The 27320-nt window shown below is 34.0% G+C and overlaps 2 protein-coding genes across 2 annotated transcripts in view; both read right to left on the bottom strand.

The window, feature by feature from the left end:
• LOC133184776 (uncharacterized) overlaps nt 1-27320 on the bottom strand; it is a 232884-nt gene that overhangs the window by 169391 nt on the left and 36173 nt on the right. The gene's annotated exons all lie outside the window — the stretch shown is intronic.
• Nucleotides 15166-25639, bottom strand: LOC133184735 (ankyrin-3-like). The gene is made up of 3 exons (XM_061319810.1): nt 25518-25639; nt 19048-19195; nt 15166-18874 (listed from the first exon to the last, which is right to left on the bottom strand). The coding sequence occupies exons 1-3, from the start codon at nt 25631-25633 to the stop codon at nt 15263-15265; spliced, it is 3876 nt and encodes a 1291-aa protein (XP_061175794.1). The 5' UTR covers nt 25634-25639; the 3' UTR covers nt 15166-15262.

Genomic DNA, 27320 nt, shown 5'->3' with positions numbered 1-27320 from the left:
CACAGTAATTTTACATGTAACTTTTCCTCTGGATCAAATTAGAAACATATACAGGAATCTATATATCATTAAACATTTTGTTTATCTTTTTCCTCCAAGAGCCTCCACCTCTCTTTCTAATCGATATATTTACTACACTTCCAGACGTAATTACATACAAAATGTGGTTATCAAAGTAGTTAACAAAACATTTTCAAATGTAGATAATTATGTTCCCCAAACGAAGTTTGGGAACATATTGTTTTTACTCTGTTTCTTATTATTAAGGTCTACCGTCTCCAACGGAAGACCTTATTGTTTTCGTTCGGTTTCTTTTTCCCTATTATTATTAAGGTCTTCCGTCTCCAACGGAAGACCTTATTGTTTTCGTTCGGTTTCTTTTTCCCTATTATTATTATTATTATTATTATTATTTTTCTTCCAACCGATTTTGTGCACGCGATTTCTCAGAAACGGCTGGGCCGATTTACACCAAACTTTCAGATGTAAAAGATATTCAATTGATCTTGATAGGTTTTTTTGTTTTTTGATGACGTCACTTCCGGTCGTGAGATATTGACGATTTTCTGATTTTCAGAGGGTCGGCTTGTCCTGGAAACTCCTCCTAAACGACTAAAGCTATTGAGTTAAGATTTTCAGTGAAGATAGAGGAAAGATTGTAGATGTGCAATTGGGCATCTATATCTTTCCAGCTCAAATGGCGTTGAAGCTCGCCTGGGCTCGAAAAATAGGCTCACAAACATCTCACAAAATTTGACACGTTTTCTTTTATATCTTTTTACCTGTAAATATTTTGTTAAAACATGTATAACAAAAGATGTGTAAAATGATAAGACCTTTCATTTGATATCAAACAAAAATGGCTGATCCCTCAAATTAGGGGCTCAGAGGGGCCAAAAGTCTTTAATGTATAACTCTTGAAAGATCAATATTTTGTTATAAATTACTGAAGCAAAAATGTTTATCTTATCGATTTGCAACTATATGTTTTAAAATTTTGATCATATGTTACGTAATAAGGGGTCAAAAGGGGCCAGAATGCTAAATCTTTGATGCTTTATATCTCAAAAAGGGGGAATATTTTGAAAAGCAATATTGAACAAAAGATGTTCAGAATAATGTTCTTAACAATATGCAACGTTTCAATTTTTGCAAAACGGCCCCATTAAGGACTCGAAGGGCTGGCCCCTAAATATTTCAATTCAGCATATCTCGAAAACGAAAATAGATTTCTGAATAGTTGTTGAACAAAAAATCTTCAAAATCACAAGACCTTTCAATTGACATCAAGAAAAAAGGGCTGATCCCTTAAATAAGGGGCTCAGGGGGCCCAAAAGTCTTTAATGTATAACTTTTGAACGATCAATATTTTGTTATAAATTACTGAAGCAAAAATGTTCATCTTATCGATTTGCAACTATATGTTTTAAAACTTTGATCATATGTTACGTAATAAGGGGCCAAAAGGGGCCAGAATGCTAATTCTTTGATGCTTTATATCTCAAAAAGGGGGAATATTTTGAAAAGCAATATTGAACAAAAGATGTTCAGAATAATGTTCTAAACAACATACAACCTTTCAATTTTTCCAAAACGACCCCATTAAGGACTTGAAGGGCTGGCCCCTAAATATTATAATTCAGCATATCTCGAAAACGAAAATAGATTTCTGAATAGTTGTTGAACAAAAAGTCTTCAAAATCACAAGACCTTTCATTTGATATCAAGAAAAAGGGGCTGACCCCTCAAATTAGGGGCTCAGAGGGGCCAAAAGTCTTTCATCTTTAACTCTTTAACGATCACTAATTTGTAGTACATTACTGAAGCAAACATGCTTATCTTAACGATTTACAACAATTTATGATAAGATACTGATCATACGTTACGTAACAAGGGGTCAAAAGGGGCCAGAATGCTGAATCTTTGACGCTTTATATCTCTTAAAGGGGGAATATTTTGATAAGCAATACAGACCAAAGATAGTCAGAATTATGTTCTTAACAATATGCACCTTTTCAATTTTTGTCAAACGGCCCCAATAAGGACTTGGAGGGGCAGCCCCTAAATATTTCAATTCAGCATATCTCCACAACGAAAAGAAATATATGAATAATTGTTGAACAAAAATTCTTCAAAATCACAAGACCTTTTATTTGATATGAAGAAAAAGGGGCTGACTCCTCAAATTAGGGGCCCAGAGGGGCCAAAAGTCTTTCATCTATAACTCTTTAACGATCAATAATTTGTAATACATTACTGAAGCAAACATGCTTATCTTAACGATTTACAACAATATATGATAAGATTCTGATCATATGTTACGCATAAGGGGTCACAAGGGGCCAGAATGCTACATCTTTGACGCTTTATATCTCGAAAAGGTGGAATATTTTGATAAGCAATATTAAACAAAAGATGGTCAGAATAATGTTCTAAACAATATGCACCCTTTCAATTTTTGTCAAACGGCCCCATTTAGGACTTTTAGGGATGGCCCTTAAATATTTCCATTCAGCATATCTCCTCAACGAAAAGAAATCTCTGAATAGTTGTTGAACAAAAAGTCTTCAAAATCACAAGACCTTTCATTTGATATCAAGAAAAAGGGGCTGACCCCTCAAATTAGGGGCTGTGAGGGGCCAGAAGCCTGTCATCTATAGCTCTTTGATAATTTTATATAAATCAAAAGAATGACATCTAATTAGGGAAGTCTATATATTATTATCTTTTAACAAAGATCATAGTCAAAATCATATCTCATCTTATCGAAAAATCGGACGGAAGACCTACTCGTTGCTCGCAACGAGATCTCATCTAGTTATTATTATTATTATTCTTACCGATTTTGTGCACGCGAGTTCTCGGAAACGTCTTGGTCGATTTTCATGAAACTTTCAGATCTGATAGGTATTGATCTGAACCTTATTGGAAATTTTTTTCGTTGATGACGTCACTTCCCATCTCGAGATATTTAGGATTTTCTGATTTTCAGAGGGTTGGCTTGTCCTGGAAACTCCTCCGAAACGACTTAAGATATTGAGTCAAGATTTTTAGTGAAGGTAGGGAAAGGTTTGTAGAATTGCAGGCACATGTCCAAATCCCTCTAGCGCAAAAGGCGCCGAAGCTCGGTAGGGCTCAAAACATGTCTCAGAAACATCTCACAAAATTTTACACCTTTTCTTTCATATCTTCATACATGTTAAGAATTTGTTAAAACATATAGAACAAAAGTTGTGCAGAATGATACGACCTTTCATTTGATATCAAGAATAAGGGGCTGACCCCTCAAATTAGGGGCTGAGAGGGGCCAAAAGTCTTTCATCTTTAACTCTTTAACGATCAATAATTTGTAATACATTACTGAAGCAAAGATGTTTATCTCATTAATTTACAACTATATATGATAAAATTTTGATCATATGTTACGTAATAAGGGGTCAGAAGGGGCCAGAATGCTCAATCTTTGACGCTTTATATCTCGAAAAGGGGGAATATTTTGATAAGCAATACAGAACAAAATATGGTCAGAATAATGTTCTAAACAATATGCACTCTTTCAATTTTTGTCAAACGGCCCCATTAAGGACCTGGAGGGGTGGCCCCTAAATAATTCAATTCAGCATATCTCCACAACAAAAAGAAATCTCTGAATAGTTGTTGAACAAAAAGTCTTCAAAATCACAAGACCTTTCATTTGATATCAAGAAGAAGGGACTGACCCCTCAAATTTGGGGCTGAGAGGGGCCAAAAGTCTTTCATCTTTAACTCTTTAACGATCAATAACTTATAATACATTACTGAAGCAAAGTTTTTTATCTTAACGATTTACAACAAGATATGATATAATTTTGATCATATGTTACGTAATAAGGGGTCAGAAGGGGCCAGAATGCTCAATCTTTGACGCTTTATATCTCGAAAAGGGGGAATATTTTGATAAGCAATACTGAACAAAAGATGGTCAGAATAATGTTCTAAACAATATGTAATTTTTCAATTTTTGTCAAACGGCCCCATTTAGGACCTAGAGGGTGGCCCCTAAATATTTCTATTCAGCATATCTCCACAACGAAAAGAAATCTCTGAATAGGTGTTGAACAAAAAGTCTTCAAAATCACAAGACCTTTCATTTGATATCAAGAAAAAGGGGCTGACCCCTCAAATTAGTGGCTGAGAGGGGCCAAAAGTCTTTCATCTTTAACTCTTTAACGATCAATAATTTGTAATACATTACTGAAGCAAAGATGTTTATCTTAACGATTTACAACAATATATGATAAGATTCTGATCACATGTTACGTAATAAGGGGTCACAAGGGGCCAGAATGCTAAATCTTTGACGCTTTATATCTCGAAAAGGGGGAATATTTTGATAAGCAATACAGAACAAAAGATGGTCAGAATAATGTTCTAAGCAATATGCACCCTTTCAATTTTTGTCAAACTGCCCCATTAAGGACCTGGAGGGGTGGCCCCTAAATATTTCTATTCAGCATATCTCCACAACGAAAAGAAATCTCTGAATAGTTGTTGAACAAAAAGTCTTCAAAATCACAAGACCTTTCATTTGATATCAAGAAGAGGGGGCTGACCCTTCAAATTAGGGGCTCAGAGGGGCCAAAAGTCTTTCATCTATAACTCTTTATCGATCAATAATCTGTAACACATTACTGAAGCAAAGATGTTTATCTTAACGATTTACAACATTATATGATAAGATTCTGATCATACGTTACGTAATAAGGGGTCACAAGGGGCCAGAATGCTAAATCTTTGACGCTTTATATCTCGAAAAGGGGGGATATTTTGATATGCAATGCTGATCAAAAGATGGTCAGAATAATGTTCTAAACAATATGCGCCCTTTGAGTTTTTGTCAAACTGCCCCATTAAGGACTTGGAGGGGTGGCCCCTAAATATTTCCATTCAGCATATCTCCACAACAAAAAGAAATCACAAGACCTTTCAATTGATATCAAGAAAAAGGGGCTGACCCCTCAATCTAGGGGCTCAGAGGGGCCAAAAGCATGTCATCTATAGCTCTTTCATAATGTTATATAAATCAAAAGAATGAAATCTAGTTAGGGAAGTATATATATTATTATCTTTTAAGAAAGATCATAGTCAAAATCATATCTCATCTTATCTAAAAATCGGACGGAAGACCTACTCGTTGCTCGCAACGAGATCTCATCTAGTTATTATTATTATTATTATTATTTTTCTTCCTGGGCACTTTTTTGTCCGTGAGTGATATCCGAAACTACACATCCGATTGAGGTGAAACCTTTTTAGGGTTACTAGGCATGTTATGTAGATTTGCGGAACGAAGGTCATTTTGCGCGCACGCACATGCACGTGCGTGCGCGTGCAATGCGTAAAATGACCAATATACTTGATATAGCTGTAACTTTTATATTTTTTGATAAAATGCTTTGATGCTCAGAATATAAGGATATATTAAAAGTGTGAACAAGATGACATGGTCAACATGCACATGCATGCACGTGCGCGCACGCGCAAAGCGTAAAATGACCAATTTACTTGATATAGTCGTAACTTTGAAACTTTTTGATGAAATCCTTTGATACTCAAAATATTTATATGTATTTAAAGTGTAGACAAGACGACATGATCATCATGCACATGCATGCATATGCATGCACGTGCGCGCGCGTGCAATGTGTTAAATGACCAATTCACTTAATATAGCCGTAATTTTTATATTTTTTGATGAAAAGCTTTGATATTAAGAATATACAGATATATTAAAAGTGTAGACAAGATGATATGGCCATCATGCACATGCATGCACATGCGCGCGCGTGCAATGCGTTTAATGACCAATATACTTAATATAGCCGTAACTTTTATATTTTTGAAGAAAAGCTTTGATACTAAGAATAAACAGACATATTATAAGTGTAGACATAATGGCATGGTCATTATGAACATGCATACAGGTGCGCGTGCGCGCAATGCTAAGATGACCAATATACTTGATATAGCCGGAACTTATATATTTTTTATGAAATGTTTTGATACTGAGAATATAAAGATGCATTTATAGTATAGATGGGATGACATGGTCATACTGCACATGCATACACGTGCGCGCGCGTGAAATGACCAATATACTTCATTGCCTTATTTAATGAAGCTTACAGGAAATAAGACACCAAAAGGGAATTGGGGAGCGTTTGGGGAACATCTGTAACGGTCCCCGTTACAATTAATACTAGTTACATTATAAATACTGTTCACTTTGCTATCTAGGCATGTAATTAAATTGATATATATATATATATATATATATATATATATATATATAGATATAGATATAGATAGATAGATATATATATATATATATATATATATATATATATATATATATATATATATATATATATATATATATATATATATATACGTTTCCCCATGAGGTTTTATGAAGCATACTTTTGATATTATTATTAGTACCATGCATAAATCAATAAAACAGTTTAAAACTTACAATGCGCAAGTATCGTTGGGATAATTGGTCGGAATTTTGGTGAGTCCTCTCATATAACAGTTTACATATGTACCTTTACAAACATTAGTACCAGAACAGTAACATATGTCGGGACACGCTACTCCTCTATCGCTGAATGACAGAGCATAAATGACCACCGTCCACACAGCCAATATCTTCATTGTCCTTTCACAAGTTTCACCCACAGAAATTCTTTCGGTAATAAACCATATATACGCTCCATCTAAACAATGGATAAATGACTTGGTGTAAATATTACATAATTCTTCCTTGGTAGCCAGAGTTTCCGTCAAATACAGTAAGGGTTCTTTATCGTGCTAACGCATGCCATGACACAGGGCCTTGGTTCCGGAAGTCCCGCAACTTTGACTTCAAGGTGCTGAGTGCTAGGCGAAGGAACATTTGCTACTTTTTTAAGACTTAGGATTATTGCGGCTTAGGTGCATACCAAACACCTTCTGACTACGGAGTGAGCGCTCAGCCTACTGAGCCACCCAGTTAGAATGGAGGATTTCGCCGTAAAGTTTCATAAAATAATTTGACATAATTAGAAGACGTTCATATTCTGTCAATGTCATCCCACACCACACAATGGCTCAACATTATCTTAACTTCTTATAAAGCTTACTTTTGTTGTAATCTTTCTTAATCTGACAATCGCAAGGTATACAAGGGGTCCAGTAACTGATCAATTTCTGGTACCAAATTCTTAATTTGCTTGGTTGACAATGTCCATTATACATAAATTATCCCTCGTTTCCAACTGTCGTTAATGTCCCTGGCATACTAAACAAACTAGACAGTGATTTCTTATATTTATATGTGAAATAAAATGTTGTTCCAACTGTCGTTAATATCCCCATAAACTAGATAGTGAATACTTATATGTACATTTATATGTGAAAAAAAATGTAAATATAAATAAAATGTTTTATCTAAAAGATATGAAAAACACGTGGTATTCCATTTCCATTTCCATGGTCCCCGCCCCATGTAAATATTTAGAAGAGACGAAAGAATCAGCAATTACTGATTCCAGGTGTCAAAGCATGTAACAACATAGTCCTTTTTAAGGCTCACTTTAAAGGAAATTGGTTTCAATTCTAGAAGTGGTAGTTCAACTAAAACTCATAGTTCCCTTTCACAGGAAAAGATTCCTCAAACCTATACGTCCGTTTTGATTAAATATTTTCCATATTCCAACAACGTAATTGATGTGAATTATCATATCTATATTGGATTCCAAAGCTTAATTAAAACCAACATACCTAGGATGATTTAGTAAATATTCTAACAAGCCTCTTTCTTTACTCCTAAAAAACATTAACATCAGCCAAAAAAAAAACTTTAGTAGTGCTCTTAAAGAACATATTCGAAAAGTGGTATTAATGGAAAGAACCTTCAGAAAATTTAAAATCACCTACTTTTTTCCCCAAAATCAATGGCATCAAAAGCCAGTATTTTTACACTTTATACAACCATTCGTTACAATAAATTGAAGACCAGACTTTTGACATCACATAGAACTGCTTCCTCAATGAAAAAGCTTATGATTGGTCATTTACAAAATTTCTTTGTTAAAAATCATTCTAATCTAAATCTGCATACAATTACTCTGAAGGTGATATCAAAAAGATGCCAGAGGTCCTCATTGACAATATCTATTGTAGTCTTCGGAGACCAGTCTCTGGGATCCTGAAACCGTCTAAAATCTTAAGAGAGACTTAAGTTTAAAAATTTGCACTTAAAATTTAAGATTTGTCTTAAAGTGGATCAGAAAAATATGACTGAGAGTTAATAATGGAATTTTGTTTAAAATTTTAATACTTAAGTTTTAAAATTGTTTTTAAGACCGGACCTTAGGATGAGACCGTATAAACCGAGGTTCCGTGTCGCAGTAGGTGCTGGCATGAAAAAGATCCCTCACTGCTCAATGGCCTCGAGTGCCGAGTATAGGTCAAAATTGGCAGCTCTCCACCGCCAAGTGGTGGCGTCTCCATATGAGTGAAAAATTCTCGAGAGGGACTTTAAGCAATAAAAAAACAAACAATAAAATAATATCAACAGTCAAACAAAGTCATTACCAACATCATCATTTATAGCAAAGGAAACAGGGACATCAACTGGGTATTCAAATTGCGAAAATATGCATTTTGCCACTCAAATGGGAGCAAGGAATATCATTTTCTGATCTCAGTGCTCACAGTGCCTTTAGTTTATCTTTATTTATCGCAGTAAAACAACATAGAAACGGGGGAAAATGTCTCCTTTGGAGAGCTTAAAATAGTAGTTTTGTGTCTTGCATAATAAACTGCCTGAAGAACAGAATTCCCGGTGCAGACCATAGATACTTCATTAGGAACAAAGCATTGTATTGTTCTCTAAGACTGCGTAAAATGACTTTTGTCAGACATAGCTCGTGACAACCTCAACGTACAATTAAGCTTCCTTTCCTTCAATTTATATAATGCATCCATCAACTTAGAAAACAAAGCAAGAATAAAATTATTTATGCAAGTTTGAATCTGTTATAAGTTAGTGTAAAAATGGAATGCTGCTCTAATAAGATATACTTAATTTTATTCCTGTACTCAATTGGTAAAAAGATGGATGCAATTAAATATCTGAGGGAGATAAAAACAAATATTATACATCCAAATATTATGTACGGTCGTATTGTAGATCAACAGAGGTAAAGTGATGAGGTGGGAGGGCTGTCATTGGGTGTTCAAAAAATGGGGAGGGCCGTAACTACGGACAAAGATTTACCTAGGTTTACGGTGTAGGAATTGGGCGTTTGAATTCGGAGTGACAAGATATCATATTTATATACCCTGAAGCGTCATGGTATACTCATGTTGTTACATGTAGTGTAATGTTACCGTGCTAACCAACACAAACAACAAGAAGCTCTATATGAACTGTATATCCTCCTGCATTATAACGAAGGACGTTATATTGAAATTTTAACAAAAGATAATATCATGGCAGATTCTTGGAATCTGTCAACAGATCTGCGGGGATCACCAGAGGACTCTTTTGTCTTATCAAAACTCTCTCAAATGAAACAATACAAATTTGGAGCAGAGCAAACACGCACCTCAAAATTTAGAGGTAGGATCAGGTGCCATGGAGGAGTGAGCATACCCTGCCGACCGGTCACATCCGCCATGTGCTCCTTGTCATAATCGGGAATAAAACCGGAAAAATCCGTAGACAGTTCAGTTTATAGATAATGGCCTAACAATTAGTATGAAAATCGTCATTCAGCATTTGACTCAATGATAGGTTGTATGTACTGACGAGGGCATGTATCGACCGTAAAACTTGCAAAATGATGACTTCAAACGAGACTGTTGATATCCTTGATTCATCAACTTGTTTATCAATAGCTTGCCTCGCTTTAGAAATTGTTCATACGTAGTGCATGCTCTTGCGTATCGAATCAACTGAGAGACATAAACCCCACATGCAGGTGATAAGGGTATATTGCTACATAAGTAAGGGAAGTTGACGATTGAAAAGTTGAAGTTATCACGTTTATCATAAAGCTTTATTGTTAGGTTACAATTAATGTCTTTTTCTAGTAAAATATCTAAATATGAAATGTAAATCATATACGGTACCAATTTTGATGTAGCAGATGCGCATTTCGACAAATTATGTCTCTTCAGCGATTCTCAGACCAAAAGGTTGGAACAGATGAAACAGATGTGTCAGAATATGTGGTATCTTTTATTTCAAGCTCAATGGGATATATCGAGTCGACATATGAATGAATGTAACTATTGTTAATTGATAATACGTCGTCGATATATCGGAATGTCGAGTTGGAGGCCATAGCAAGTGTCTTCTCATGTAGAAGTATTTGAATAAATTCTGCTTCATATGAATACAAAAATAGGTCTGATAATAAGGGGGCGCATATGGTACCCAAGGGAATTCCTACAGATTGTTGGAAGACCTCATCTCTTGAGACTACATAGATATTGTCAATCAGAATCTCAAGCATCTTTTTAATATCAACTTCAGAGTACTTGTGCTTTTTAAGAAAATAATTTTGCAAATGACCAATGACAAGGTAAGTATATTTACGAGTTCCATTTTTATTGAAAAAGCAGCTGTCTATGATGTCAAAAAGCATGGACTTCAATTTATCGCGGGGAATGGTTGTATAAAGTGTTGAAAAGTAGTACGTTTTGATGATATTGATTTTAGTAAAATTTTGTGATTTCAAATTTTCTAAAAGTTCTTTGGAGTTTTTAAGTATCCGCATCTGATTTACACCACTTTTCGAATATACTGTTGTACAGTACTCCTGAAGTTTCTCCTTCATTACAGTAAATATTTTAGTGAGGAGTAAAGAAAGAGGCTTCGTAGAACATTTAATGGAACCCGCTATGTATCTTTGTTTGTTAGGATTTTTATGAAGTTTAGGAATCCAGTAAAGGTATGGTAATTCAAATTCATTTTGATTTCTGGGAATATTAAAACTATCTAAAACGGACACATGATTTTGAAGAATTTCCTCCTTAGAAAGGGAGCTATGGGTGTAAGTTGGATTTCCACCTGCAGAATTAAATTCTAGTTCCTCTAAAACACAATTCAAATAATGAGCCTTACAAGCAAAGATTATGTTGTTATCAGCTTTGTCAGCTGGGACCAGTACATACTGATCGTGTAATCTAATTCCTTTTTCATTTCTGAATTATTAAGTTTGTTTGTTTATTGTTTAACGTCTCTCTCGAGAATTTTTCACTCATATGGAGACGCCACCACTTGCCGGTGGAGAGTTGCAAATTTTGACCTATACTCGGCACTCGGGGTCATTGAGCAATGAGGGATCTTTTTAGTGCCAGCACCTACTGTTACACTGGACCTGCATTTATACGGTCTCATATGAAGGACCGGTCTCCACTTCCCACAGTGGGATTCGAACCCGTGACGTAAGGATCAACTCCTTACTCCGCGACTCTAGAGCGAACGCTTTAACCACTGTGCCACGCCAGCGACTCTGAAGTATTAAATACAGAAGGATAAATAGTTATCATACAGCCCCATAACCACACCATGATATATAAGAAGCAACTTATAAAGAAAACAAGATGTTCAGTGTAAGATATCATTTTCAGGAGTACTGAATAAAATTTCAAATCACCAACAACAAAAATACATCAAACTGTAAGTTTTTCAATTTTTTTTTATTTTGATTATTCTACTAAATGTTGTTATAATCATTTAAATTTGGATTATCTTTTTTAATCTACTACATGTTGTAATAAAACCGAATTCTTACAGTTTTATCCCAGTGATGATAAAGGACTGATATTCACAGCGTTTTGCTTTTCTAAAACATACACACATTTGTTTTTAAATTTGAATAGACAAATTTCTTTTGATTAAAGATAAGCAATAGAAAATCAAAATAGCATTGATCTATTCTGATTGAAATGAACATTTTATGATCAAAGATCATTTACGATAAACACGTACGATTTTATTTAATATTATAGAGAAAGGGCTAAAACGGCTTTGCCGCTGCCCAATACCATTCACTTTTTGAAAATAAAATTATGTATAAATAATTTAATTAACAAAAAAACATAAGTATCGAATAAGTTGGGACACCCTATGTAGATGATAGCGGAATTTTACTACATAAATAAGAAAAGTTGACGATGGAAAAGCTGAACTCATCTCGTTTGTCATACAATTGTCCCTTATCATCTAAAGTTAGTAAAATTTCCAAATATGAAAAGATGTATAAGACTCTGTGGTGTCTTTTATTTCGAGTTCACTGGGATATATCGAGTTGATATAAGAATAGATTAGTATAAAAAAATATTACATGTTTTAGAGTAACATGTGAAATTATTATCCGCGAAAACCATTGCTGCGCAGTTAACAATTTTTATACTGTTACTCGTCGTCATGCATTGTCAACCGTTGCTATGTAATGTTACCCGGAGGTTTACGCACGCGGTAGAGTTACAGTGCTTTTTAACAAACGTTTTAAATTGATAAAAATTTGACAATTTAACGTGAAAGCATAACAATGTTAATTGATAAAACAGTTAATTTAACTGAATGTCAAAATGAAGGCCACAGCAACTGTCTTCTTCTCATGTAGAAGTTTTTTTTAAAATAAATTCTGCTTCCTAGAAATATAAAAACAGGCCTTACTAATAAAGTAGCACAATTAGAGTCCAGAGAAATTTCAACAGTTTGTTGGAAGACCTGGTGTCCAAAGACTACATATAAATGATGCCATTGAGGAACTCCAGCATCCTTTCAATATGAACTTCAGAGTACCTGTGTGTAGAATCAGAAGGATTTTTAACAGAGTAACAAACTTTGATTCTATATCCTCTACATTCATCTTGTTTAGTCTACCATTACAGGTAAATAAGAATGTATTTCCTTAATTTCAAAATTAAGGATTGTCTCCCTGATCCTTCGAAGTCTTTGGCTCCAGTCTTTGGCACTTTTTTCAGCTCTTCAAAGTCTTTTCTTATTTAAATATTTTGGATTTCAAACGTTCCAGCTTGAGCATCACTGAAGAGACATAATTTGTCGAAATGCGCATCTGGAAAGATATTAGGGTCTATTAGATGATACTACCAAATTGACATAAATAATTTAACTAAAATAAATATTGGCTAATCCGAATTTCCTCTATTTGTCTTAGATTTTTAAGCTTTTGAAAGTTAAAAAATATTGTAGTTTGTTTGAAAAATCATATTTATTTGATATATTTTAAAACGTCAGTCCATTATTATTAATTTTACTTAAATTTGAAATTTTCTTTAAGTCTTTGATTGTTTAAAAATTTTAAATAAATTCATTGCTCTATAGTAATTTTGAGAAGCAGAAAAGGAGATATTTTCATACGCCGCCGTTCCGCCAAAAATATAGTCCCTGCTAGATTTCCAACTCAGTTTACCATTTCTATTTAAAGTTGTTCAATTATGATGAGGAAAGAAAAATATGATCTTTTAAATCCCTTACATCTAAATATATAAGACATATAAGCATATATACTTTGAATATTTCATCTAGTCAGAAACCAGACAAGAATCCCTCCTTAAGAACCTCTTGGAAAGAAAAGATCTAATTTATTATAGTTGTAAAAATCGTGGCCTAGAGGATAAGGTCAGACAAAAAAAGGTGTCAAAACTTTGGAAGGGTATGCATAGGAAAGAAAATCTTTTAAAAAAAATTGGTGTGTTTTGAAATCAACCCCCCCCCCCCCCCCGGGAGTATGGTGAAGCCCTGACAAGGAAAAAAGTTTTTTTTTTCCTTTGAAATAAAAAATAATAATATATAATATACTCTACAAGAACAAGTCTATGATAAGTCATTTTAATGTGCAAGCATCCTCAGGTAGTACAGATTCAAATGTTGAAATTGAGGCCCCGGTGAAAGGATGAGGCCAAAATGGGGGACCAATGTTTTAAAATGAAAATATAGGGGAAAAAATCATATCGTGTCATCTAGAACCACTTATTCTAATAAACCATATTTATATCCAAGCAACCTCATGTATATCTAGTAAAACTCAAAGTTTGTTTAAATAATGACCCGAAGGGGTACTGTTAGTCCACAAGGAGGATCAAAATTTTACATGGGAATACATGGGAGAAAACTTCAAAATCTTCTATCAAGAACCACTCCGTCAGGATAAGTCATATTAAAATACGCATGTTTCCTCATGTAGTATAAATTCAAATAATTTCAAATCGGGGAAAATTTTGGACCACAGTAAGAGATATTTTTACTTAGAAATACAATGGACACTATCTTCTCAAAAATAACAATTACAAATACAAGGCATAGAGAAATTATGATTCTACCTTAGATAATTTGAAAACTGATATTATTCATGGGCATAGGAACAAATTTGCCGATATATAGTAAACTATATAAAACATAGCTTCCTTATCGCTGTATCCTTTTTTTTTTCTTTTTTGTTTGTCAATGAATTTTTCATCAAAGTGTTTCCCAACTTGAAAATATAATATTTGTTTGTAACCCCCCTCCAAACTGTAAATGCCTCTTACATGTTTGAAATGCCCTTTTTGAATTATCAATCAGTGCGATAAGTGCCCTTTTCAGCATTGGCTCCCTGTCTTTCAAATTCTAGCTAGAACACTGTTTATACTGACTGATTTACTGACAGATGTAAAACAAATATGCCCCTTTGACCAAAAAAGAACATAAATCTCTATTTTATCATGATTTAATAAAAACTTAACAAATGTTTTCAGGTAATATCACTTCTAAACAATGGTTTTGGATCTTGCGCCTACAAAATACATAAGCTGCTGAAAAATACAGACTCTGAAAGAAAATCTATCAAATTTTATAAGAAAGCTAAAAATTTGATTGCCAAAATGTAAACTATACAAATATATCTTGTAAATTATGCTTTTGGATAAAAGATTCATATATCACATACAAGATTAACTATCACAGTTGAATGGAGTAATGATTATTGTTGTTCATCAATGGTAACAATGTAGAAGAAGCAATAATGGGGAATCTCGTTGTACTGAGTCCAAAGTCTTATTCATTTAAATATTCATATAAATTTGCATATTATATTCATAAAAAAAAATAAATAATGCGTTTGTATAAATAAATAACGAATATCAAACTAAGTGGTTAGTAAATACTCCATCAAAAAAGTAAAGGCAAAAGTCTTGGTATTTTTTTCTGCCTATATCACTAAACGTTTTCCTTCTTTTTCATCATGGACATCACCTCCTCTAATTTACTTTTAACTGCGTTGAGCTGCTGCTCGGTCTCCTCCATTTTATTGTTGATACTCATCAGATCTTCCCGAAGTTGGTCCTTCTGTTGGCCTTCTTCAGTACCAGCAAGTCGGCCATATTTAGCTTCATACTGTGCCTGAGGAAGTACAACGTAATATTTCCTAACCTCGTATTTTTCATCTTCACCTGGTATTTTACGGTGTTGTATTTTGGAGAACATCCTTGGAAGCCACGGTAGGAGCCTCTCAATGCTTACTCCAATTTGCACAGAATCCACCCGCCAATGGTATTTCTGAACGGCAAGCGTTTGAGAGTAGGAGTCGTTCATCATTGCAATGAGCATGTTCAGTAGCACAATGGTAGCCAACACTAAATAGACAACATACACAACCTTGATAAACCCGGTCGTCCGACCGACGTCAGTCATGCCTGTTTCAAAATTATCATCAAATATTTCACCCATCCCAACCATGATGTTGAAAACAAGAAAGACAGTATCGGCAAACGTTGGGTATGTGTTTGCAATTGAGGCAGATATCTGAAAAAGTGCATGGAGAGCAAAGGCAAAAGCCAGAAGAACACAAGCATAGACTATAAGGAATCGACGCACATCGCTAACAATCATGTTCAATATCATTCTCCAGAAGTAGTTGATGGCTTTAAAACCTCGAGTGAACGTGATTGTATACACCCAACCTAACCCGAGGCAAAGGGCCAATACGTAGTCTTGATAACGCTCTTGGGTTGTAATTAGCACCAACCAGGCTATGACCAGACCAGAGTAGACTATATAAAACAGGAAAGGAAGAAGTCGTGACAAAGGGCTAGAAAAATCCCTCCGCCTGATTGTAGAAATGACCGTCAAAAGAAAATACAACAGAAATATGAGTGGCTCCATTGGAACAACAATGTACGTAAGGATATATACCGAGTTATCCGTAGTCATGTTGATCGGGTTTTCGCGAAATTCTTTGGATATTTCTAAGCCTGTATAGCTAAAGAGACTCATATATACAATGTGCAATATGACTAACACGGTGAAAGTGACAGCATTTAGTACATTGTACAATTTCTCCACCTCTCTCATCGGAGGAATGTCCAGAATTCGAGCTGCTCTTTCTTTGTTTGCTCCTTTCATGAGAATTTCCAATCCTGTTATATGTATGTCAGACTGGATTTTGCGAGAAGGATTGCTAGAAAAATATTTCTGGGTTAAATCCTCAGCGGTCATAGGTGTGATATTTGTAACATCAAATAAAATATTATCACCTTCGTGAAAAAGAGTGATGTTTTCTATCATTAAGTATCGAGAAAGTATTTCGTGGACCCCAAGTTTGTATGCTAAAGTTAAAGGCGTGTAATTCGAATTGTTCTTCACTGATGTCATCAGATACACAAGGGCTTGGCGTTTTAATCTCGTTGCCATATTTTTCCCTAAATCGAAGAACTTCAAATTCTTCTTTGAGCACCACCATCGTGAACCTTCATCAACAATGACTTCAAAAGATTTCAAGTAGCGATTTGTGTTACTTGGGTCATTAGCTATTGCGGTTATCAACTTGTGAAGAACTGTGTTTCCCTCTTGATCTTGTGCCTCAAGATCGGCTTTTAGATAAACCAAACGACGAATAGTGTTATGGTAGCCCTCTAATACGGCTAAATGCAGAACTGTCTCTTTCTTTTTGTTAGGCTCATTCACATTTCCATCACGATCCATGACTTCGAAAATGTCCAGCATAGTTTCTAGACCCTCAGAATCCTCTCCTTTCCTTACTGCCTCGTGTAAAGGTGTGTTTCCATCTTCGTCAAGATCCTTAAATCTTAGGTAACGAAATTCCCATAGTACATCTGGATTAGCAAATTTGGCGGCGATATGTAGAGCGTTATTTCCAAAATTATCCTTTGCATTTAAACTTTCCCAGTCGTGTGTTTTTATTGTGTGGTCTACCAGCATTTTAGCAACCTCTGGTGTAGTATGTTTGGACATTGCAGCTATATGCAGTATATTTTCTCCGCGGTGGTTTTTGATATTTGTGCTTGCGTTTGCTTCTAGTAGAGCTTGGGTACATTGCACAAACCCTGCATTCACAGAAATGTGGAGACATGTTTCATTTCTCTCATTCTGTGCATCCACAGAAACATACTTTTGAAAACACCGAATCACCTCACTTTGATTAAATGACGCTGCATAATGAAGAAAAGTATTTCCGCTATTATCACGATCGTTTGGATCATGGCCAGCTTGGAACAAGTATTTTATCTTCTCGACGTGGCCATGAGCTGCTGCTGTGAAAAAATGTGGTCGCCCTGAGGGGTCCTTTGAAACCTGGAACTCTCTCTCTGTTGGGGCAGTGCCATATTCCAGAAGTGTCTTTAACAAAGATAAGTCGTTGCTATTAATTGCGTAGTGCCAAGTATCGTGACCCATGTTATTTCGGCGGGTTGGATCGTCTCCAAGATTTAGAAGAATTCGCACTATGTTCACGTGACCGTATCTTGCAGCCAGTAAAATTGCACAGTCCCCTTTTTCATCTTGTCGGCGAAAATCTGCTTTGTAGCTCAACAACTGTCGAACAACTTTGATGTGTCCTTCTTTGCACGCATGGTGTAGTGGTGTCTGACCTCCGGTGATCACATGGTCTTTATTTGCACCGTGTTTTAAAAGCAGTTTGACTATTTCATGGTTACCATAAGCTGAGGCTAGAACTATTGGAGCAACAAGTCCTAGTTTTCTTTCCTTGTGGATATCTACTTTCTTGTGTGAATTGTTTAAAAGCAGTTGAACTATTTCTGTGTGCTCGTAGCGAATGGCCCAGTAGAATGCTGTCGATCCTTTATCATTCCCCTTGTTTGGATCTGCGCCTTTTTCCAACAGAAAAGATACAGTGTCTTTATGTCCGCATTTAGTTGCCCACAATAACGCTGTGTCTTGTTTCTTATTCGGAAAATCAACTGTAATTCCATATGGTTCACCCTGTTCCAAGTAAAATTTTACGAGTTCAGTATGGCCGTAATAGGCTGCTAGATGGAGACAGGGAAATTCTCGCGGACGTTGGTCGGTCATCTCTATTTTAGTATTTGCTGTCATGGCCTTCTTGACGTCTTTCAAACGAGAGATAATTTTTTTGGCAAGGTCAATCTGATTTGCCTCGGTCACTTGCAGTAAAGCTGTCTTTGTTGTAGAACTAACTGAAAAGGCGTTTTGCAGCAAAGTTTCGTCGCCTTTGTCGATAAGAAGACTGGCTTTATCGAATTGGTGATTTGAAAGAGCATAGTTTAAAACATTCTCATTATTTTTTGGATTAGTCATAACAGCATCGGAAAATGGTATTTTTATATTGATGTCCTCAATACAACGCGTGAGTGTTTCCTCGTCGCCTTCGATGACGGTTTTAAACATTTTTATTCGGAGATCCTCGAATTTCTTTTGTCTGTTTGAGGATATTGGCCGAGGTCCGTTTGAGTCATTTGATTTTCTGTTCTTTCGCACCTCAGGCTTTATAAGCTGAGGTTGGATTTCCGTATTTTCGTTCTCTTCTTCCAGTTGCCTCTCCTTTTTTCGCCTCTAAGAAAGACAAAATCTGGACTTTAATTTAATTACATTATGTTGATATCATCATTTTGTTTTCAAAGATTTTCAAAAAAATGTCTTTAATTTGGTTATTTTCAAAATAACTTATTCATTTGGTAGACTATTCAGTCCTCAGGGTGAAAACAAACATATCGACTTAGTACTACCTCTCGGACTTTTTTCAGCTGTTTAAAGTCTCCGTCCTCTGTAGATCCGCCCCCAGAATTTTCGTTTGCTATGGTGACTTCAGCATTGTGCTCAGCTTGCTGGAGGCGTCTTGGTCGCCTCAGTAGATAGGCTGGAATTTCAGCCATTCTGAAATAGACACCAAAATAATATTTATTTACTCTTTATATGTATTCTCAATTATAGTGCTAATCGGTCAGTGGAAAAGTAAAAAAAAAAAAGGTGAAATGAAACTAACATTGTTCAATGTCATTTGAAACATGAAAGTCTATAGTTATTAAAAATTATAATTTGAATTGTATACTTCATGTTGTGTTTTGTTTATCTCCATAGAAATGTATGCAGTTAGAAAGCTAATTTTAAACTTTACACTAAGATATTTAAGTGATGTTGATAAACCATAATTGGAAACGAATGAAATTTAAAAATATTACATAATTAAGATAACACACATCAAATATTGTTAAAGTTACTATAAACATTTACGAAACATTTTAAGCACATTTGTAAAACGAATGTGGAATCTTTAATTCGATTAATAATAAAAACAAAACAAACATCATTTTCACTTAAAAGAAATTATTTTTTAACAAGATTTTCAAATTTGATAAGCTAAATAAAAGCAATTTTCCTCAAAATGCTTCATTATTTGACTCCGTATTAATCAAGTCAAAGAAACGCATATTACTAGTATCTAAAAGATAAGAATGTAAAACATAAATAATAACAAAGATAAAATGTATCTTCGCAACAAAAAATGAAAATATTATTTCAAATAATAGAATTTTATGGATTTTCTTTTTTGTGTTCTTAACAGAGGATTGAATTGAAAAGTCAAGCTATGATTTATCTAAGAGAGGTAACATTTAATTTATGAACTCCCCCCCCCCCCCCCGACCATTTAATCTGTTGATTGTTTTAAATGCTTTTAAAACAGCTTGTGAAAGTTTTATCGAAAAAATAACAAAGTGAAATAAAACAAATTACATGTAAAACAAACAAACCACAAAACGAAATAAAACAAATTAAAGTAAACCAACCAAAAAACATCTACTTTGGAAATATTTACAATTGCATGTTACAAGTATTTTTATTAAGCAATACACATTCTACATATGATGTAAATTAAACAGTTAGTACTATAAAAGCGTAGACTCATTCATTGTATGCCTAAGAAACAATCTTAATAGGAAAAATTATGTTGATAATTTGATATTTCTTGCAAGCAATAAACAAGAGGCCCATGGGCCACATCGCTCACCTGAGTAACTTTGGCCATGCTGTTCTTTACCAGATTTCCCCCCTTTTAATATACCTATTGTGGCCCCGCCCTACCCCCGTGGGTCATGATTTGAACAATTTAGAATCTACTCTACCTCAGGATGCTTCCAAATAAGTTTCAGCTTTATTGGTCCAGTGGTTCTTGAGAAGAAGATTTTTAAAGATTTTTCTTATATATTTCAAAGTAAAACTTGGATTCTCTATTGTGTCCCACCCTACCCCCGGGGGTCATGATTTGAACAATGGATGCTTCCACTTAAGTTTCAGCTTTTCTGGCCCAGTGGTTCTTGAGAAGAAGATTTTAAAAGATTTTTCCTATATATTTCAATGTAAAACTTGGATTCCCTATTGTGGCTCCGCCCTACCCCCGGGGGTCATGATTTTAACAATTTAGAATCTACACTACCCCAGGATGCTTCCATATAAGTTTCAGTTTTTCTGGCCCAGTGGTTCTTGAGAAGAAGATTTTTAAAGATTTTTCTTATATATTTCAATGTAAAACTTGGATTCCCTATTGTGGCCCCGCCCTACCCCCGGGGGTCATGATTTGAACAATATAGAATCTACACTACCCCAGGATGCTTCCACATAAGTTTCAGCTTTTCTGGCCCAATGGTTCTTAAGAAGAAGATTTGTAAAAAATTTTCTTATATATTTCAATGTAAAACTTGGATTCCCTATTGTGGCCCCGCCCTACCCCGGGGGTCACGATTTGAACAATTTAGAATCTACACTACTTAGTGTTAAATCTAGACCCTAAAAAGGGCATGGTAATCCAAAAATCAAAAGGGCACTTTATTCTGCGACAAGTTTTCATGGGGGCACTCTTTAACGAGCCTTTGCAATTATAAACTTTTACTTTATGTACTTTAATTATTATTATTATACTAAAATCTTTATTTACATTGTATACAAGTAATTAAAAGGTAATAAAATTTATAAATCTGTTTTCAATTATTCAATTTTAAAAAAGAAAAAACAACATAATACAATTCACACACTGACATGACAATTAAAAAATATGCATTTAATTTTTTACACAAGGAATTAGATATTAGGTTATTTTAAAAACTATTATAGGTGTGAATCTAGCTATTGCATGCACCAAGAATTATCAGTTGGAGGCATCCCAGGATTTTTTCCTGTTTGGAATAGTGTTATTGGAGTATGACATGCAAAAAACAAAAAAAATTTCGGGGGGGGGGGGGTTACTTAGAAAATAATTGTTATTGGCAATTTCTTTATTTGGAAAATAATCTATCAATATTATCATGTGAAAATTTTGATCTAAACAAAAAAAAAATTTAAAACTTTAATGAAGCAAATCTTGAAAATCTTGTTAAATGCTTTTAATTGACCCTCAGGGTGTCAACTCTAAAAGAACAAAACATCATTCAAAGAAATTCACTTCATACTTTGTTGTTTCCAAGCCCATTTCTCATATAATATTCAGTTTTGGTGCAATACAAGTTGAGTTTATTCAGATTAAATGAGCAGACTGTTTTACACTTTTCACCATCAACTATGGTTTTTTCCTACTTTCAGTTTTAAAAAAAAAACGATTCTGTCTTAATTAATTTAATTCACAAGTTCATATATCTTAGACATTGGGCTAATTCTTGCATATTCAATGCAATCAAATGATATTTTTCTCATGTTATCTCCTATACCCTAACAGCCTGAGGCATGTTACCTGACCAGGTGGCTGTGTGCGTTCAAGCGAGAAGTAATTTCCTGCCGTGAATTCACACCTTTGAGTATACATTAAATAAACAAAAGGGCTAATCAGCATGCACTGAATAAACAGAGCAGCTAGTCAATCTCCACTGTTGGGCATATTATTTATTTTTGGCAAGCAGAAAAAGGGCATGGCGCTGGAAAAAAAGGGCATGGCGCCGCGCCATGCTAGTTTGCTATAGATTTAACACTACAGTACTCCAGGATGCTTCCATATAAGTTTCAGCTTTTCTGGTCCAGTGGTTCTTTAGAAGAAGATTTGTAAAGATTTTTGTTATATATTTCAATGTAAAACTTGGATTCCCTATTGTGGCCCTGCCCTACCCCCGGGGGTTATGATTTGAACAATTTAGAATCTACACTACCCCAGGATGCTTCCATATAAGTTTCAGCTTTTCTGGCCCAGTGGTTCTTGAGAAGGTTTTTTAAGATTTTTCTTGCATATTTCAATGTAAAACTTGGATTCCCTATCGTGGCCCCGCCCTACCCCCGGGGGTCATGATTTTAACAATTTAGAATCTACACTACCCCAGGATGCTTCCATATAAGTTTCAGCTTTTCTGGTCCAGTGGTTCTTGAGAAGATTTTTAAAGATTTTTCTTGCATATTTCAATGTAAAACTTGGATTCCCTATTGTGGCCCCGCCCTACCCCCGGGGGTCATGATTTGAACAATATAGAATCTACACTACCATAGGATGCTTCCATAAAAGTTTCAGCTTTTCTGGCCCAGTGGTTCTTGAGAAGAAGATTTTTAAAGATTTTTCTTATATATTTCAATGTAAAATTTGGATTCCCTATTGTGGCTCCGCCCTACCCTCGGGGGTCATGATTTTGACAATTTAGAATCTACACTATCCCAGGATGCTTCCACATAAGTTTCAGCTTTTCTGGCCCAGTGGTTCTTGAGAAGAAGATTTTTTAATGACCCCACCCTATTTTTGTCTTTTCTTGATTATCTCACCTTGTAAGGAGACTTGGCCGTTTATTTTAACAATTTACACTCCACTTCACCCAAGGATACTTTGTACCAAGTTTGGTTAAAATTGGCCCAGTGGTTCTTGAGAAGAAGTTGAAAATGTGAAAAGTTTACAGACGGACGGACAGATGGACGGACGACGGACAACGGGTGATCAGAAAAGCTCACTTGAGCTTTCAGCTCAGGTGAGCTAAAAAAGGTAATGGATTCAATTTTGACCTGTTTCTTGGCATCCAACATCCACAACCGTAGGTTGTTTTTTTTAACCGACGTGGTAATCTCCCCACCCCCACCCCCTCCCTCTCTCTCTCTCTCTCTAAATACAGTGCCAGTTCACCGGGACTACATTTCCTACCAATAATGATATGGAGTTATAACGGAATACTGAGCTGTCTGGAGCTTGTCTCTTTCCGCATGTGTTACTCAACGCTTAATCAAGATTTTTTTTTTAATGCTTAATAACATTAATACTGATTATGATATCGTAAAGAAGTCTGAAGTCAACCCTATTCAAGAATGAGCATTTTTTTTAATAATCGAATCTGGATTATCAAAAAAGTCATTTTATTGATATATCATTAACCTTTCAAGGCGTTGAATAAGATAATCATGTTATTTCGTATATTCTTTCTAAAAGATATGCAATTTCATTTACAAACACTTTTTAAATTCAAATTTAAATTTTTAAATTCAAATGAAATCGTCTTCTTTTATGCATGTAAAACTTACTGGGCATAATGAAATTTAAAATTATAAATTTTTATTAAGGTGTACAATGTTTTGATTAAAATTTAAGTGTATAACCATTTTTAGTTGAAGATAGACTATCAGATCAAACAAGCAACAGAAGTAAACAAAATTGCTCAAAATAGAAAAATTAAGTTTTTAAACCGCAATTCTACTTGTGAATAATATTATGTCAATTCAATTTTCAAAGCATACAGAAGCAAAAAAATATTAAGTAAATTTTCTTCACCTTAGCACTTCCATTTGCATCTCTGCACTTTTGTTCCAGAAAAAAAAAACAAATGCTAGTGTAAGAAAAAATATATTTCTCTGTTTTTAAACAATAAAGTTTCACCCGAAAATCTGTTCAAACAGCTTTAGAATTTATTCTTAATGTACTTTTAACATGGTAATGTAAACACCGGTTTACAAAAACAAAAATATATGTATCGGTAACGTTAATATTTTTATGAGCTTTACCGTATTTTTTAATGTTGTTGTTTTATAATTTCACTGTTGATTAAAGGTATATTCTACAGTTTGAGTGTATGTCAATTTGATCCATAGGAAAGTGTTATTCTCTTACTTAATTGTGAATGAATACTAGCACACAAGTATCAATGAAATCTATTAACACTAGATTTATAATGATTCATATGACTGGCAGAAAATAAAAATTCTTTGAAATGTTTTATTCCTTAAGACACTGTACATTTTTTTAAAGCGTATCGAGACTAAACTTTTAAAATCAGAGTTGAAAGTCAAGTAGATTTCAATTCAAATGAAAAGTGTAATTTTACATTTTACAATATAATAATCGCATAAGTTCCTCTCTACAAATATTGCGCACATCTTCAGAATCTAATATGACAGATTTAAATGTATGTAAATATACTCGAGATTCAAATGCTCACATTACCGGACACAAACTTTCATAGAGACGATTGAAAGTACAATGAAGACTTTTTTTTAGAGTATTTCATTTTACTTTGAGGTGCTTCTCGTGTTTGGAATTTATTAATACGAGACCAGATTGACGAGATATTTTGTTATTACTTTCGTTTCTCCTTTTTTTTATGTGAATTCGTTAAGATACGGTTGTCTTTCTTCCAAACAAAAGTGCGGAACAAAATTACAGAAAATCCGACAAAAAATTCTCTATGTATCAAAAAAAAAATCTAGTTCTTCTTATAAGTTCTTTGTTGTCATCTGTTCCTACTTGCGATAAAATTTACATGTACAAATGAACCTTACATTTGTAGTTAATTAGACGAAGATGTGTATTATTATGAATAAAATTAAGGTGCTTAGTAGATCGTAAAGTGCCTAAGTCTAGGCTTCTTAAAACGCGCGCGGAAGATTTTTTTTCTATGACAAAGTTTCTAAGTATTTGTAAGTGGCATAGGAAAAATCCCTCAATATAAGCTTGTGCATTTGGAATATACACAAGGTTGAAGTATACATTATAAATACAGAATAAAATTCACTCAAAAAGGAAAAAAAACAAAGGTGAAATCATACTTGTTTAAGAATTACGTAATCTTTCATTTAAAAAAAACAACTGAAAAGTTTAAATCTATTATGTAGTACACATACGAGTATGTCATTTTTTATTCTATTTGACTAAATATAAACATTGACAACATCATATCTGCCTGGCAAACTTGTTACTTGGATAAGGTGTGTCCACTGCTAACAGGGTATATATGCAAAAAGAAAAAAATAATACCTGGTGGCACTCGTTATCTCTTCCTGTTTCTCTAAAGTTTCTTCATCTTCTTCTTGGACACGAATTTCTATCCCTGAAATGGATGGCGCTGAATCAGAAATCTTCATTTCGTACATTTTTCTAAAGAGGAATCTGTTTTTCGTCTACTTCATATATATATATATATATATATATATATACGGAGCCTAAGGCGATGTTGAATTATTCCAAGTTAAGAGGTCAAATATTACATGCTCTGTTTCACTCGAGAACCACAAATTAAATAGAACGCTCTATCCTTAAACGTATAAAGCAGAGGCTATGCGCAGATGTTATAAGTACTCTGCATATATTTAATCTGTTAATTAATATTTATTACTGTGCTCAGTACGAGCACCAATGAATCCGGGAATGGATCCTGATGTCGAGGTGTTGAACTTCCTATTTAATTAATTGTTTTCTTCCATAATTAAACATCGCTGTAATTACAGTAACTCCATTTAATTTCTGTAATTCTTTACATTACTTTAAGTAGATAACTACATGTACTAGTATTTGTTACTGATTTATAAATTGATGATTTTTAAATAAAGTATCTACATACCTGTTTCCAAATTATAATAAACGATTGTCATTTACATGTTTCTGTATTTTTTTAATTAAATCTTGTAGAATGAAAAAAGAATATTTGAACTTAATATCAAAGTATAAGAATTCAGGAAATTTTAGAGGGTTTTTTCCGTTCAATTTACGTTTTAAGACTTAATTACTATTAACATGATCTTAATTATCATTAACTTGATCATTCGATGCAAAAAAAGGGGAGTAGGATTCTAATTGCTTCAAATCAACACTAAGCTCTCGGATTTCAAAATACACATGTTATCATATATTACAAATATTTATTGGAACAAAAAAATGTTTTTTAAAAAGTAAATCGGAAAAATGAAGAAGAGAAACTTGGCCAACTATAAAATAGAGCTGTATTTTATAATATCGCGGGTATGATTTATAAGCAAAACGTTAATTCTACATTATTTTTTTGATTTTCCTTATGGAATACATTGTAAATGCGTACTAGAAGAATAATTTATGAAAAAAAAAGACATACAATTTTTTTTTACCCGGGGGGGGGGGGGACTGTCCATAAATATCTGAGATGAATGCCTGTAAAATTTGTCCCCAGAAATTTGTGAGGTAAAATATTGTTTAGCTCAATAAAGGAAAAATTACAATTGCAATTAAAAGGTACCTTACTTTTGCTGTCTATGGCATGTAAAACATTGCATTATTATACTTTTTGTTATTCCTATTCAAAAATTTGTTATTCTTATTTTAACACATATCATTTCTATTGGATAAAAATGTTATTCCTATTCAATACATTGTTATTCTTATGCGAAAAAAATGTTATTCCTATTCGATAATTTATCATTCCTTTTCGATAAGTTGTAATTCCTAATACAAAACATGATTCCTATTCGATAATTCGTTATTCCTATTCGAAAACATGTGGTTCCTATATATTCATTAATTTTGTCATTCTTATTCGATAATTAAAGGATTTATATTCGATAAACATGTTATTCCTACTGAAAAACATGTCATTCCTATTCGAAACTCACAATTCCTATATTCGATATATAGAAATCGTATGTTTTCGAATAGGAATGATATGTTTTAAAATAAGAAAATAAATTCTTTGAATAAGAATAACAAAACAGTAAAATAATGCAACGTTTTAAACGCATAGCTGTCTGTAAAAAGCATGAATTTTACATCCAAAATGGTACAAGTTTCTTGTGTTGTATTTCCTGATCTATA

The sequence above is a fragment of the Saccostrea echinata genome, unplaced genomic scaffold (genome assembly GCF_033153115.1).
Source record: "Saccostrea echinata isolate AGI-Se365-2 ecotype Australia unplaced genomic scaffold, CSIRO_AGI_Sech_v1 ptg000001l, whole genome shotgun sequence".
NCBI lineage: Eukaryota > Metazoa > Mollusca > Bivalvia > Ostreida > Ostreidae > Saccostrea > Saccostrea echinata.
This window is presented reverse-complemented; position numbering and strand designations above follow the sequence as displayed.

Excerpts from the sequence above, each read along its gene's own strand:
- LOC133184735 (XM_061319810.1), bottom strand. The coding sequence starts at position 25,633 with ATGTACGAAATGAAGATTTCTGATTCAGCGCCATCCATTTCAGGGATA. Across the intron at positions 19,196-25,517 it reads GAGATAACGAGTGCCACCAG|AATGGCTGAAATTCCAGCCT; the intron begins GTATTATTTTTT and ends TGTCTATTTCAG. Across the intron at positions 18,875-19,047 it reads AGCTGAAAAAAGTCCGAGAG|AGGCGAAAAAAGGAGAGGCA; the intron begins GTAGTACTAAGT and ends TGTCTTTCTTAG.